General features: G+C 38.6%; 1 protein-coding gene across 3 annotated transcripts in view; it reads left to right on the top strand.

Annotated features, from left to right (window-relative positions):
* Positions 1 to 17,077, top strand: part of LOC126380288 (regulator of G-protein signaling loco) — a 162,443-nt gene that overhangs the window by 113,492 nt on the left and 31,874 nt on the right. Inside the window, exons 5-8 of one of the 3 annotated variants that reach the window (XM_050029589.1) lie at positions 8,036 to 8,128; positions 9,595 to 9,776; positions 14,313 to 14,502; positions 14,949 to 17,061. In XM_050029589.1, the coding sequence (XP_049885546.1) occupies positions 8,036 to 8,128; positions 9,595 to 9,776; positions 14,313 to 14,502; positions 14,949 to 16,730 (2,247 nt within the window). In that variant the 3' untranslated portion in view covers positions 16,731 to 17,061. Of the gene's footprint in view, positions 1 to 8,035; positions 8,129 to 9,591; positions 9,777 to 14,312; positions 14,503 to 14,948; positions 17,062 to 17,077 lie in introns of those variants that run through there. The other 2 variants (XM_050029588.1, XM_050029590.1) reach the window with 2 other exon arrangements.

Here is a 17,077-nt window from a genome sequence, read left to right as displayed (position 1 = left end):
TGACAGGCGAACAGACATGTGCATTAGGACCGTTTGTACGTACAGCCGACTGTTTTGCTACTGACCGACCAGCTAATTACAATGCACGTTAATACTGGCTACGAATTCCACTGTCCACAAACATCTCATTATATGATGACATCGATAAATGCTGGAAACGTATAAACTATTTTATACATTCAAAATTACCCGGCCGTATGAAATGTCAAAGATTAAATCCAAAAAATATAGTGACACTCATATTAGGTCACCATATTGACACACTCCGGGCACTTCATACAAACAACAAATTGTTAATGGTTCTGTTTTTGTAATGAAGTGTACTGTAGTGTTATTCATATTCTGTGGCTCTTGAGTTGCTTATTATTAGGTATTTTGTGTGTACTATTTGTATAAGTAGTAAGTAGGTATATACGAATAAGAATAAAATAAATTTATTGCCAGTAACAATTTACATTTGCTATATAAACTAAGTAATTTGCGAATACGGGCAAAAGGAAATGGCTCAGCTTGTGCTGCCATGGAGCCATGTTATGGCGCCATCCGTTGTATATATACATACATATATATACCTATTACGAGTAGGTAAATATGTATATAGGTTAGACCTATTATGTATATATTAGTATCTATGTTATATATTTATTTGCATGTATTTATTGGTAAGTTGTACTTATAGTTTGTACCCGCAATCTATCAATTTTTTTACATTTTTCCGCACCTTATCTGGTTGTATGGAAGAAATCGCCTTAAGCGATAAGGCCGCAATTTGCCATGTACTTAGTTAAGAGTATTTTTGTAATTATTTTCTTTTTATTTTGATGCAATAAAGTGTATTTGTATTATACAACGTCGTTTTACACAGATACTACATTGACATTACAAGTATCAACACGCGCAATTGTCTGAGGGCTGTTCATGACTTAGTACTACTTAAGATGTGTTTATGATAACCAGTTAATATTTATTTATTTATTTACCACATTGAACAATTAAGGTTCTTAGGACTTAAAAAAATCACTGAACTATTTAATTGGATTCACATTATTTTTACAAGATAATTGTGTCATTACGAGCTTTACAAATTGTAACACAAACATGTTTCTCAAGCTTTGTTTTAACCTGTCATGTAGAAAGTAAAAAAACAATTAAAAAAAACTTAAACCTACTTCAACATCTTTGAAATAAAAAGTAAGAAATAATATTTTTTCAATACAATGTTAGAAACTGAATTCTGTAGTTATAGTAGTAGTTTGTTTTTCTTCATTAATTACATTCTACGAACTTAGCCTCATTTTCATCGTGACCTAGTATAAAGAATAAAAATCATCTTCCTTTTTGGGACAATCAGGTGATTCAAGCCTGCAAAATCCTTACCAAACAATGGATAGTCTCATGAAATGATTTGGACAATGTCCCCATCGGCAATCGAACCCGAACCTCCAAATCTAGACCAACTGTTGTTCGACTTTAGTGAACATATTAAAATAATTGCAATATCTATTTATTACACCTACCTACTCATTGAATAACTTTTTTTAAAGTTCAGCTGAAAATCAGCGCTCTGTTGACCCTGTATTTTCAGAGTTATATGCTGAGCTGACAATCCTTTTTGCGCGTAATATATTTATCTAGATGAATAAAGCATTTATTTACCTATAACAACTATAGATAAGATGTATATCTTATCTTTATTAATCTAGGTTCTTAAACAATAGATCATCGATATGGAATTAGTTGTTCATATTTATTGCGTCATGTGCGGAACACGAGTGGCCCAAGTCACGGTCGGTTGCGTACAGTCATGAGCAATATAATGTACCCACTTTAGGACTCTGTCTCACTAACATATTTGACATTTAGTGAGACTTACAGTTCAATTTGTCAAAAAAGTTAATGTGACATGGTACCAAAGTGTATACGTATTAATGCTCGTGACCGTACACTGTTCAGTCTTGATTATAATCCATAAGTCGCTGGTTCAGATCCGGGTCGAAGGACCAATGTGGGCATCTAGGTGTTGGCGATGCGATGAATAATACAGCTGGACAATGTTATTGACGGCACTTTTATTAATTTTATATTTTAAAGTTTGACACACGATACACGCTAGTTATGCAGGTTCTAGAAGAAGAAGGCAAGTATTGCCATATTTAAATATATAATATAATTTTGTTGGGGATGCCAACAGAGATGCTTTCGTTTTTTAACTGGGGAATTTTTAACTTGGGAACCTTCAGACTTGAATAACTTTCATGGTCTATTCGATAGAGCGTTGGACTCACGATCTGGAAGTCGGAGTTCGATCCCCGACGGGGACATTGCCGAAATCACTTTGTAACACAGTCCTTTGTTTGGCTAGGACATTGCAGGCTGAATCACCTGATTGTCCGAAACAGTAACACGATTCCGTGCTTCGAAAGGCACGTTAAGCCGTTGGTCCCGGGCTACTGGTACAAACTCTTAACCTGCATTGGAGTATGAAGAATTCTGCACCATGCTGCTCTGGTCGATTAAGGGGAGGCCTGTGCCTAGGCTGTTTATGTTATGTTAGAATGATTAGTCGTAACAGTGAATGGCTTGGACGCTTCGCCACTTGTCTCACCGGAAGCCGTATTGTTTGCCATATTGTATTGTTATCATAATTTAGCATTGTGCGCGTGCGACGATGACGCTTGCGGCGGCCACCGCGCGCCAGTCACCGGACGGGACGCGCTGCAAACACTTTCTACCATGAGTCAATAGTGATATTAACCTCCCTCAAATAGTGATGTTAATCTGTCTCAAGTGAACATATCGTTTCTGAAATATCTTTTACTAGTAACACGAGCCATAAGGTGATTATGTGCAAGTAAACTAACATTGTACCATATAAGGACTATAGAAGTCCCTGCCGGCGCGCCTTGACTGCGCGGTGTGGTTTACCTTAAATATGGTCGCTATATGGTATGTCCGGTACGATCTGGACGCTAAGGAAGAGGTGAATATGTTTTATAACTACGCTTTGGTTATTTTTTTTTATTTGACACAAATGGCATCAACTACTTGGCGGGAATTGAAGTTTGAAGAATAAAAAGCAAGTTTAGCGGAAGGGTGTGCTGCCGCCAAAGGATGCTTTCGGGGTACCGAACAGCGCTACCCACAAGTTGATAGTGTGACTAGGGATCGACGATCATTTGATTATTGGTAGGTTTAGAAATATTACGGCGTGCTCGCGATACTTGCGTACCTACTTTCCTTTAAACACATTCTACTCTCGTGTAAGTTGTGAAGTCAATGACCCATCAACACTGGTGTCAGGGTTACTATTGAACCGCCAAAAGCTCATGGCCAAATAACGACTACATACTTACTCAAGCAAATACGTATCTGACTACTTAACGTGCCCTCCGAAGCCCGGAATTTTATTTGTCAGACAATCACATGATTTCAGCCTTGGGACATTCTGACAAAGTTTTTTTTTGTTAGACGTCTCGATCGAACCGAGGACCTCCGGATCGTGAGCCCAACGCTCAACCACTGAACTATAGGATATTGAATCTTTCTCGAAAACGTTTTCAAACACTGTTCGTTCAGTTTCCTTGCAGTAATCTCGGTATTTCCTTATTTCGTTCATTGCTTGTAGGTGCTTAGTTGTAATTTGGGATGTTTAAAATTTGTGTGACATATTACTTCGTAACTTTCCTGTTTGCTTGTAATCCTTATCGCGCCTGCACGAGTCGTGCCTGCCACGTACAGTATTTGTTTATTAACATCAGTCTGCATGTCAGTGTGTGTGCCCCGGGTTTTAAGGTGTCCGTCAGTTTTTACTTTTTATCGTTTGTGACATAAATAAATACCCCAGAACATTCAGTCTTCACCCGAAACATACGCGCACATCACGCGGTCTTTAAAACATTAATTTAATGTCTGTTATGTTGTTGTGCTACACTATTAAGGTCAGCTGTTTTATAATTGTAACCCTTATATATTTTCCTTATTAATAATATTCATGCAATTGTCAAGGGCTCTTCGAAATAGTACCAACGTATTTAGTTAGACTTTTGCTTGGATTTTTACTTCATCCTCTATTGCCGTTACTTTCCGTTTTATCGGCCGGATAAGTGTCTGATAACAGTACCTCAACAACAGCACCTTAATCTATCAGACACTTATCAGAGTGATGTGAAACAAGCTCATTCTATTATAAAAATATTTGACATTTCCCCAAGATTTGGACTAAATCATTTAAGATTTCGTGCAATAAAGTTCGAAGCGCACAGGTATACGACTGTCCTACCCTAATAAAATTATTTTGTGTATTGTGGTACAATATTTTGATCCTTATGTAAGTAGTTTCTCAACATTTAACTATTGTGGCGTGCAAAAATATATTTTTATTATCATTTAAGTGTCTAAGATTCATGAATAATAAAAATCATCCCCCTAGCATTATCCAGTTTTTCACGGGGTCCGCTTACCTAACCTGAAGATTTGACAGGTCCGGTTTTTTGCACAAGCGACTTCCTGTCTGACCTTCCAACCCGCGAAGGGAATACCAGTCCAATATAGCTTAGGTCACATACCTCCGAATATGTATTTCTCGGGAATGTGGGTAAATAAAAAGGCAAAGTTTAAATAATATTATATCAGCACGATACATGCAGTCGATATAAATTATATGATGTTAAAAAATAATATAATAAATTGAAAATTAATTAATTACATTTTACATTTTGTCATGTTGTGAAAAAGGTATTTATGGTTTATTTTTGTATAAGTTAAAGACAAATCTAGATCTAAAGATCGTTGGCATCGATTCATCCACCTAAATGACATTTGATAAGGGGGGTTAAAAAGGCCGCATTGAAGTAACTCATTTAAAAAGCAATATTGCAATTTGACATTGGCGCATAAGTATAAAAGAAAGTGCGAAATGCAAACAAATGTCACATAGCAATATTGCTTCTTTAGATGAATTGATGTGATGTTGCCTTTTTAACTCCAACTGTAGATAACTGACAACATCATGGTCCACCAATGAAGCCGAATAATTAACCTCACGCTACAAGCTGCGACGTATTGTTTAGATGCAACAGTTTGTCGTCTCTCTTTGTCCAGCCACGTATTTCAACAAGTGATTCTTTGCTAACAAATAACCAAACAAAAGAAAACAAATATTTGAAAGAAAACTTTCCTAGTTAAGGTAGGTATGTGACTGGGACAAAGATAAATTATGTAATATTTAGAAATAGAAGCCAGTTCAAAATAATTAAAAAAAACAATCTCATTTTACTTTTCGACTTATTTTCGAATTTTATTTATGCGTTACGATGAACACGACGTTTGACCGTTTTTATTGATAACGTCACAGTACAGTATTTCCATACTAACTCAAAGAAAACTTTCGTTTTGACATCTCTTAAAAAGCTGATTAACATGATAGAAAACTGTAATGAAATAAGTATCTTGTGAGGGGTCAGTGTGTATGTGGATGAAATTATGTAGATTTTAACTTATGACTTCGTAAAGGCGACTTTTACTTGTCTTCTTATTAGTGGTTTTGCCAAAACAAACGAAAAGTAGAATGATGTGAAGATGTGTTCCTTCTTTTTCTTATCGTGTTACTTTAATTCATGTGATGATGGTATAGAAGTCGTATAACAAATAGACAACTAATCTCTGTTAAAAAATGTCCGAGGCGCATCTTGTAACAAGCGTCGGTGTGCAACGACGCTGTACAGCCGACATTGCGCTCTATTTAAACAGCTTATACTATTATTTTGATTGAAGGAACTTATACTATTTACATAACTTATTGTATACGTACGTATTGACATCAAGGTTCGGGGGCTTTTTAGAAAAACTGCCACTGCTAGACTTGTCTACTTCAGCTACTTCCACAGCATAATGTCTTACAGTATTTTGCTGTGGGGTCGAGCCGCTGATGTAGAAACTATTTTCATCATTCAAAAAAGAGCAGTTCGCGCTATTTATAAGCTGCGTTGTCGGGACTCTTTGAGGGAGTTTAAAGATATAAATATACTGACGGTCGCAAGTCAATATATATATGAAAACATTATGTATGTACGTAAAAACTTATCTCTCCTTCCGAGAAACTGTGAAAGGCATACTTACAATACAAGAAATAAACATAAAATTGCTATTCAAAATTCTAGATTAAGTAAATTAAATTCATCTTTTTTGGGGTTATGTATACGTTTTTACAATAAAATACCAGATAATATTTTAAATTTGTCAGAAAATAAATTTAAAGCTCACGTGAAGCTTACTTTATGTAAAAAAGCTTATTATAAGATTAATGACTACCTAAATGATAAAAATGTCTGGTATTGAATGTGTTCCTCTAGTTATTAAATAACTTGTAATGTATATCCTCATTGGTTTTTAAAAGATGTGTTGCTGTTGCAGTTTCTTGTCATTTCTTCTCCTCAGCCATAACACCTTGCGAAATGACGTAAATTCAAAAATGTTACATTGACCTTCAACAAGTTTATCCATGATAATTACGTTGAATAAATGATTCTGATTTCTGATTTCTGACTGAATTTCAGTGGATGATGACCTGGAGAATTATAGATGTTTATTCCAATGGAGTATATTCGCTCAATTGAGCTAAGAGGACGGGACGACGGTAAGGAATTCCTCCTCTTTGCACATTGCGAGCTTTCTACGTAAGATTAGCATGAGGTGGAATGCATGTTACATCTAACTTACTACAGCCATGTCTGGCCCGTTCTGTTATTACTTTCACGTTATATACCAAAATATTTTTCAATACATATTTGTCCGGTTGATAGATGGGAGGTCTGTGCCCAGCAGCGGGACGTATATAGGCTCTTTATGTTAGGTAATTTTCAATACAACATATTTTATACTACTCGTAAGAAATATTTTATTGAACAAAAATAACATACATACAAAAGTAAAATGTCAAATAAAATTGTCTAATATTTTTTTAATGCTGGCATTTTCGCCATCATGTGCTGAGCTTCTGCCTAAAAGTGAAAACAAAAAATAGAACTAAGATCTATTCTGTAAATCATCATACTGAGCAATCGCTATTTACTTAAATAAGTATGTAGTCGTTAGCTCAATAGTAACCCTGACACCAAGGTTGACGTCGGTACAAAAAGTACGATATGAATAGTCATATCGTACATGAAATCCTAAAATGTAACAACTCAAAAAATGGGTGTCTTGCAACATGACAATATTTTCCAATATTTCCTGTAAAACAAACTAACCAGACCGTAGTTTTTGATGCAACACACAAATAGACTCCGCACTAAACTACGAACTTTCGAATATTCAAATCGCTTTTCCTCTCAGCTATATTTTTTGAGTCGCTTTGCAGTATTGGATTTCATATGCGATAGATTAACTCGTATATATTTTTTTGATTGTCGGCCCTTTTGATGCTTCGGCCTCAAAACAGTATTGCACTATTTATATTTAAATAAAGGGACTCCTGTATCAAAAGCGAATGCACCTGTCAAATATCGGCATATTAAAACCAGCTAAGTCAACCGCACAGCGAAGTCGGAAAATGAACGCTGAAAGTTCATTTTCAACTTTTATGAGTCTGGAACATATTTGTTACATACCTACCGCATGTCCCGACAATAGTTCAAATCATGTTGAGAATTCAGCATGCAGCCATATATACCTGAAGGGGTAGGCAGAGGTGTACTGTGTAGTCGTACTCGATCTCAATTCAACTCACGAGCATTTCTATTCGCTTAACATAAACAGTCTGTGTATGTCCCACCGTTTGGCATAACTCAACTGAGGGGGGTTTAGAGCTTACTCCACCACGCTGCTCCACTGCGGGTTGGCGGCTGATAGCCGGGACCAAAGGCAATATGATGTTTTTATGTTATCATTTTATCATCGTCTCCCTGGCATTATCCCGTTTTTCACGGGGTCCGTTTATCTAACCTGAAGATTTGACAGGTCCGGTTTTTTACAGAAGCGACTAGCGTTTTTGTTATCATTAATTATGTTATAATTTTGTTTTCTTTTTTGTCTGTAGAGCGAGCAGTCGTCTCCGTTCCGCCGGTGGACGACGGGCAGTGGTGCAGGCAGCTCGTACCGGCACACTGACCATCGCAACCTATACACGAAGGTAACTATACCATCAATCAATACTTCGATCATAGGCGAGTTTCTGACTACTGGCGTAACACATAACAATATAAGCTCTCGACTATATAATGTATCCCAATGGAGTAGTCAGAGCGGTACATCCGTCGTAAGGTCCATCCATCTAAGTACTTTACGAGCTTTCTGTTAGACCAACGTAGGTGGTATGCCGTTTCGCCGTCTATAAAGGTCGAGCCAAATAGTTCATTGGTGCAAGTCCAGTACCGGGGTTCGACCCAGCAATCCCCGTTTGAGAAGCAAGCCGGTGCACAGGGCCACTGTAATTAGTAATTAGCGTCACTACACAAATATCCCAGAATAGTTCGTTGCCTATTTACCCCGCAGTCATAGACAATCGCCATTTTACGCCGCCCCGGTCTACCAGAATCTCATGCAAATAGTGTTAACAGCTTTCAGCCGCGTGTGTCGGTTTCACTTTCACTACATTGATAGTACAAGTTACACACTGTTGAGGGTTAATTTCAGCGTTGCCAGATTTTTTTTGCTAAGTCGGGATTTTGGAACTTTTTGAGTGAAAAAAGCGGGATTCTTTCGTCCAAAGCGGGACATAGTAAAAAAAAGTATATATTAGGTAATAAAACATTTTCGTATATTTATCTTTTAATTTGAGTTCAAATTACGTTTACGTGACAATAGATAGCAAAAATATCCATAGAAAATGTATTTTAATAAAAATATGATATTTTTCATCAGATTTACCCTATCGTTAAATAGTTGAGTCTTATTCGTCTTCTGAATAAAAAAAAACCGAGTCAAGTTATTCCCGAAAAGCGGGACTGAGCCTGTCCCGCGCGGGACATTAATTTCTTATTTAAAAATCGGGACGTCTGGCAACGCTGGTTAATTTATGTTTAATTTCGTTATTTTTTCACCAAATACCATAAACATTAGTAGCACAATACCAGTTACAGTAAACTTTTATTTATTAAGAAATAGTTCTTGAAATAATTAATAGAACTTCATATATTTAAACTATCACGGTTAATTCTACACGCGTAGGTACGTAGCATCACGCCTGTAAGGGGGTAAGGCAGAGATGGATATAATACCTATACAAAACTTCTCGCCCCTATTCAAATTCAAATTATTTAATTCGGACTGTATCCATATATGTTAGTAACAAACAACTTATATTCTATACGTAATGTATGTTTAAGTCCCATGTCATAGGGGGCGAGCCTACACTCGTACTATATCACGAAAAAGCGATCGACCCCTGTCATTCTATGCCAACTGAGCTACATAAACAGCCTATATATACGTCCCACTGCTGGGCACAGGCCTCCCCTCAATTAACCGGAGGGGGTATGGAGCAAACTCCACCACGCTACCCCACGGTCGGTGGCAGTGTTTTACGACTACGGTTTCACGTGGAACGGCGTAACATGTACCGAACTAGAATTAAAATAAAGCTGTCTTGTTTAGCAGCAAATGAGCGAAGGCTCCCCCGTCGAGCCGAGCAGCAGCGCCACTGGCAGTCCTCGCGGGCAGTGGCCCAACGGTGGGGTGGCGCGCTGGTCACTCGGCTTGGAGCAGCTGCTGGCCGACCCCGTCGGCGCGGCGGCCTTCGCGGCCTTCCTCGCTAAGGAGTTTGCTCACGAGAACATCGCGTAAGTACTTATTTTGTGAACGATAGTAGGTAGTATGGAGGCTGTTAGTGACACCATAACGAAAAAAATTGGAACATCTACATAATTGCAGTAAAAATGATCGTAGGTGCTTTTCTTGTCGGAAATGTTTAATTAAGATTTGAAATTGCGACTATTCGCGTTGTTAATAATTATTTAGCATTTTTATTTTAATTTTAAATTTGGGTTCTATGCAGTTTAAAACACAGTATGGGTCTGAAAATAGTTTAAGAAAAATAATTACTTTCATTAATTTTCCGACAGGAATGACTTCGTATCAGCTCAGAGTCATGGTCTATTCAGACCATCCCCCAAAGTTTTCTTTACGGTATCACTAACACGCTGTATATTATACAGTGGCCCCGATTCCTGCAGACACCGCCTAATTTTATTTTAAGTTATATCTGTCATTTTCATATCCGTCGAAAAGGAAAGGGACGGATGATTCATAGCTCTTAATTTTAGTAAGAATGAGTGAATGAATGAATAACCCGGGCGAATCAAAAGGTACGTCGCTGGTATGCAATCCGTTTGACGTGCTGTCTACTTAACTGTGTCGGGTTATTGACGGATGTAAAATTTTTAGACGGTTGGTTTAGATTTGTGCCTAAAATTGACGTGTGTTCCATAAATTTTATGCTTGTCGATTACCCGTCCCTTTCCTTTTCGGCGGATAAGAAAATGACAGATATAACTTAAAATAAAATTAGATGGTATTTACAGGAATTAGCACCAGTATATATATAAAGAGTCATAATACGTTCCGAAGTGGCAGCATATACAGGATTAAAAAATAGTCCTTTGAAAATTGAAATCAACAGTTTTTTTTTTAAACTTGCACGTCCACTTGATCGGAATTGGTACGTACGGAGTCAGGTCTTTATGATCCGTGCTTTGGAAGGCACGTTAAGCCGTTGGTCCTGGTTACTACTTACTGTAAGTACGTAGTCGTCACACGAATCACGTCAGGGGCCTAACCCTGACACCAGGGTGGCTGGGGTTGGTAACCCACCTCACAACCCAGACTATAGAAGAAGATTCTGGAATGTAAGTGAACTATTAAGTATTCAAATACCATTTAAGAATTTACTCTGTTAGCGGCTTTTCTCGCGACGCTGATACGTCCCATCTCCTAATATTCCACTGGTCAGCAGTAAAGCTGTAGAAGCAGCTATTATGCAGTTATCTACGAGATTAAAAGGTGAGTTACCACTTTAGGTGCATGCGTAAGTCATAAGTAAATAATTGATGGCCCTGATTCCTGGTCACACCATCTAATTTTATTTTATTTTGAAACGGATGATTGACCGCTCTAAAGAGATAGCGTGACGACTTGGACGCTTGCCGGAGCGCTTACCGCGAAAAATGGAAAGGGGAGGCCTTTTGCCCAGCAGTGGGATCTTGTAAGCTAGATTAGACTGATCGCTGGCAATTTTGAAATGAATGAGTGAATGAAAAAAATCTGAATGAATGACATCTCGCTTATATGCAACCTGTTGGACGTTCTGTCATCTTCATTGGGTAGTTTTCTATGTCAAATATAAATTATGGAATTCTGATTACTAAATAAAGACGGCTCTAAAGGTGAGAAAAACGTTTTCTTTTTTAAATTTAACTTATTGTGAATTTTGTCACGTTTTTCTGTAACGTCTCAGGTTGCTTTTTCATACCAACTCCATTGTAATTTTCCTGTTTTGACGTTTAGTAAAAAGTAACTGATTTGATTAGTTGGAAACTACCCTAATCTAATGAGGGTTGTCTAAAATTGACGTGTGTTCCACAAATTCCCTTTCCCTTTCGGCGGATAAGAAAATGAGAGGTATAACTTGAAATAAAATTAGATGGTTATCCAGGTTAGACGGAGGGTTACCCATATATTTAGTATTTAATTTAAAAATAAAAAATGTACACGGGACTATATACAACACAATTGAAATATCGAACATTGCACACGATACATTTCTTATACAATAAATATATACAATAATATAATATAGCTTTATTAGAATGACAGCTGTCAAAACAACGCATTTCCGTAATTGTCTCTTTCCCCTTCCACTGGTTAGTTGGGAGGCCGAAGCAGTTATGCATATTATTTTTTTATGCATACTATTAACGAATATATTTTATGGAACACGACGTTCGTGCCTCACCCAGCAAAGTCCACATAAAACCAGCGTCGTGGTTCACGCCGCGACTTGTGCTGAGTGAGAACCTTTTATCTCAGGACGTCCACCACCACCTTACGATCATTTCTACGAACATCTGTTTTGCTTAATTGCAATTGTTTTGTGAAAATTTTGTTATTGTCTTGTTTGTGTGTGTGGCGTCCTTTTATTTTAAACAATTTCTATTCTATTCTATATAGAATACGTGGTTGTGTACTACATTTCTGTCATTCCGGCTTTCTGATCAAGCTATATTTAATGCACGTGCATACGCAAACACACGCCGGTTATCCGTAAAGGGTGGGCAGCGCCACAAGTAATCGACGACAACTTGCAGCCACTGTTGATGGTCCTAAGATTCCCCGCCCTCTCTGGCATCAGGGGGCTTACAAAGGCCAAATGTCAAGAAACCAAAGCAATATTGCTATTTGACATTTGTTTGCATTGCGCACTTACTTTGATATGCGCAAATGTCAAATTGCAATATTGGGTTTTTAGATGAATAGCTTCGATGTGCCCTTTTTTAAGCCCCCAGTTCTCCGCTGTCCGGTCGTAACTTGAATGAGCCCGGTGGAAGTGAAAGTTAATAGCAACGTGCAGCAGAAACGCTGCAGCTTTTAATTCAATTAATGCCGGCCCGGCGGGGCCGCCCGATATGAGCGAGCGTATACTTCACCTGCTAACTGCAATTTGTTAAGCTGTAACTCATGCTTTACGTTTTCTTGGTAAAAGAAGCACCGTAGGGAAGGTACTTAATCGTTCTGAGATTTTAACTAAAAGTCTTTTGTAGTAAAACATTGCAGAGCTTACATTCATTTATTCGATAACACAAGAAAAACAACAAACATTACAATTAAGTGAAAACTTATAAAAAATACTCTAAACATAAATCTAAAAAAAGAAAATCTTTTTGGCTCGTGATTGATAAAATAAACTTCTACAACGTAGACATAACCAGATAGAACACGAATAGTTTGTCAAGTAATATGGCAAGCGGATAGGGTGATTCACAAACACTTCCGGCTGCATTGAAGTGCTAAATCCTGTTACGGGATTCACCCTTACCCCACGTAAACAATAGAATGTCGACGTTCAACAAGTGTTTGTGTTTCGAACTTGCTTTGAACTTTGAACGAATAGCTTCCTATTTTAAACAAAGTTGCCTGGACCAAAGATCGTTTATGAAGTAAAAGAATTAAAGTAATGGACGCGTTTTATTTTTAAAAATCGAGAATGAGATAACAATAAGTTTGATATTTATTATCTACAACATATATTAGATTTTCATACTGTCGTTTTGTTTTGACGTTGAGTAATCAAAAGTGACTAATTTGACTAGTTGAACATTCTGAACTACCCTATTTTCTGAAGCCCGACTGCGCATGACACAAACAACCTGACATTGTACACATAACAAAAGTGGGCATACTATACATACAGTATACTTAAATTCTGCATACATGCACCTCCACATTCATCAATCGTTTCATACACGCACGCCGGTTCAGAGTAGATCTTCTAGACTAGATTCAATCGATGCATGGAAGAAGTATGTTGCCACAGTTAAATAAGGTAAGTGAATGAAGGTCGTTCCTAGTTCGAATCTTAGACCAGTTAGACCAGGATCAGCAGATACAAGTGGTCTTTACGATGTCTTCCATATTCACGGTAAAACGGGTTATTTTTAATTTTATTTTAAGTTTAATTATGTTTTTAATATTATTTTTTACCCACTGTATTTTTATGTTGCTACCAATATTATCAACTTTAGTTATCGCAGTTCAGTTGTCAAAACTGTGTTGCAACTTAGTTTTTAGGGTTCCGTACCTTATAAGGCAAAAATGAATCCTTAATCACTCTGTTGTCCAATCTGTCTGTCATGACCCTTTTCCCATTCTCTGGAACGAGTCTCCATGAGATTTCAGTATCAGCTTGATACTTCCGTATCAAATTATTTTTATTATTTAACCCTTATTTTCTAACATTTCGCTATGAATCAAAACCCGGATTTTTCCCGTAGACCTACAATCATGAATTTTAGCATGAAACAAGGTCTTACAGTACAAATGTACTATTTTTAGATTGTTAATTGTAAATTTGTTCCAATCGCAAACTTATTTGCAGTTGGTTAATTAATCGCGACCTATATGGATGTACGGAGACAATCGTTTTTCAACGGCAAAGTCAAAGCCTTCCTTTGAGATGAATTCTTTGTCAATTTACGACAATTTGTACGGAACCCACGGTGCGCGAATACGACTCGCACTTGACCTTTTTTATTTTGTTTTGTTTTTTTTTGTTGTTTTTTTTAACCTAATCCTTCCTTACTTTACTTTCCACGCACCTGCAGTTTCTGGTACTCATGTGAGGCGTATAGCAAAGTGCACGACCCGGCCCAGCGGGCGAGGCTTGCCAAGGACATTTGGGACCGCCATTTGGCGGAGGGAGCCATGGAGCCGGTGAACATTGACGCCACAGCGCGTCGCGCCGCCGTCCAACGGCTCAACCTGGACCCGCCACCACAGGACCTCTTCTCTCAGGTAATGTCTCATATTTCCGATTTTCTTTTTAGACTATAAACACATTATTAGATTTGGACGATAGCGGGCGTCAGGGGAAAGGTGCATCGCTCCCGCTGTTGTTGAGAACAGCTCCATAAAAATAAATGCGTCTAATATCACCGCTCCCGCTTTCCGCAGTCGTCAATATGTCGTATTATTGTTAATTAAGTGTTTTTCTCACTTTGGCGCGTTCGGCTCTTTCCTGTCTAGGCAATGGTTGGTGTCTGCAGATATACTTAGCGTAGGTTAACAAATTTTAAAAAGTTTGGTGCAAGTGTTTTTCCCCAAAACATTCGTTAATTTTCTTCATAAGATCTTCCCATTGAGATTTCTCGTACAGAGTCCTTGTTAAGTATTGAACAATCCTTTTGCTGCTTCGGAACGTTTCAACAAACAGCTTCTACATGTTACGTTTTGGTTTCAAGCCGGTGGCTGTAGAGATGGAGGAGAATGAGATGGAGAAGATTGAATTGAAGGAGATTGATTTAAAGGAGATTGAATTGAAGGAGATTGAATTGAAGGAGATTGAGATAGACAGTGATGTGGAGGAAATTGAGCTGGATGATATAGTAATCAATGTGATTGCCCCGGAGGCTGTAGAACTGGAAATGGCCAAGGATGAGACTATAGAATGGGAATTAATCAAGACGGATGATGGTTATAAGTGGCAAGTGATAAACACAGAAGAGCCGTTGGGTATAAAGAAGCCGCCGGTGGCCATAGAAAAGCCACCGGTGGCCATAGAAGATCCACCAGTGGCCATAGAAAAGTCGCCTGTGGCCATAGAAGATCCACCAGTGGCCATAAAAAAGTTGCCGTTGGCCATAGAAGAGCCACCGATTCCCATAGAAAATTCGCCGGTGGCCTTTAAAAAGTCGCTGGTGGCCACAGAAAAGCTGCCAGTGGCCATAGAAAATCCGCCAGTGGCCATAGAAAAGTCATCTGTGGCCATAAACGATCAGCCAGTGCCCATAGAAAAGTCGCCGTTGGCCAAAGAAGTGACACCAATAGCCATAGAAAAGTCGCCGGTGGCCATAAAAAAGTCGCCGGGGGGCATAAAGAAGTCGTCGGTGTCCACAAAAAAGTCGCGCGTGGCCATAGATGAATCGCCGGTGGCCATACACAAGTCGTCTAGGGCCATGAAAAAGTCGTCGGGGGCTATAAAAAAGTCGTCTGTGGCCATGAAAAAGTCGCACGTGACCATAGAAGAGCTGCCGGTAGCCATAGAAAAATCGCCGGGGGTCATAGAAAAGTCGCCGGTGACCATAAAAAAGCCGCGTGTAGCCATAAAAAAGGCGCGTGTGGCCATAGAAGAGCCGCCGGTGGCCATAGAAAAGTCGCCAGGGGACATAAAAAAGCCGCGTGTAGCCATAGAAGAGCCGCCGGTGACCATAGAAAAGCAAGCGGTGGTTGTAGAGAAGTCTCCGGTGGTCATAGAAAAGTCTCCGGTGGCCATAGAAGAGCCACCATTGGTCACGGAAAAGTCGCCGGTGACTGGAGAAGAGCTGGCGGTTGCCATAAAAAAGCAGCCGGTGGCCATAAAAAAGCAAGAAATGAGGCCGAAGACTTTAGATCTTTACAAGTCATATGAATTAGTTATGGTTGAAGTTGAGATACATCAGTGCACCAGGCTGCCTCGGGAGCCCATTCCGATTACGCCCTATAGAAAAAAGAAAAAGAGAGAGGTATCCCTAGACCTGGTAATATTTTCTTGGCTTGTCGTGTTTACCCTGGCTGAACACCGTTTTTTTTGTTTAGTATCCGGCAGCCGCCGACAAATAACGCGGCGGACTAATAGACGCAGCGTATTTGTCTACGCAAATAAACGTCGTTCTTCTATTGGTTGCAGTCCGCGTTGTATGTTGCGCTGTACGGTTGCTGTTGTTGTTAATAGAACGATTGTTTTATCATTTTGCTATAGATGTTTCCCTTCAAGCTACCCACTTAGTCGATGTTCCTCGTTACACTACTCGCGAATTGCAATTGCGATTTTGTTTGCTAAGCGTTTTATGCGAATGCGTTGTGAAAGATTATTATTGTGTTATTTTCTTTGCGAATTCATTATGGTCATTGTACTGATGTGCCGAATTATTATTATTCGTAACCTCTGTTGCACTTGGAAATATTCATCTATGTATAATGTTTACGTGTTAGATCCCAATTGTTGCGAATGCACCCTGTGTTTATCCTTTACTGGTTATGACTAGATGTAAGTGTTTAAGTGTAGGTGTGCCATGTTCATCAATTTCCAAGTACAACAAAGATTTTTCTAAAGCCTTTCAAAGTCAATTTTCGGCACACAGAATACTTTACGCCCGCTTGGCACTGCAGTGGAACGGTCGCTACGAATTCAATTATTTTAAAATAGTAAATGATATAAATAACCGTTGTTGTTACTCACAAAATTCCAAGCTGCTGCTAAGTTATCGCGCGCGACATTATCACCGGATATTTCCTTTTTGAGAATTAGAATCCGTTCATCCGCCCCACGCATTGTAAAGCGTTTCCATTCACCGCATCAGGTAGTGTTTATGTTTTTATTTGCTGCATGGCA

Source organism: Pectinophora gossypiella, chromosome Z (genome assembly GCF_024362695.1).
Source record: "Pectinophora gossypiella chromosome Z, ilPecGoss1.1, whole genome shotgun sequence".
In the NCBI taxonomy this organism is placed as follows: domain Eukaryota; kingdom Metazoa; phylum Arthropoda; class Insecta; order Lepidoptera; family Gelechiidae; genus Pectinophora; species Pectinophora gossypiella.
This window is presented reverse-complemented; position numbering and strand designations above follow the sequence as displayed.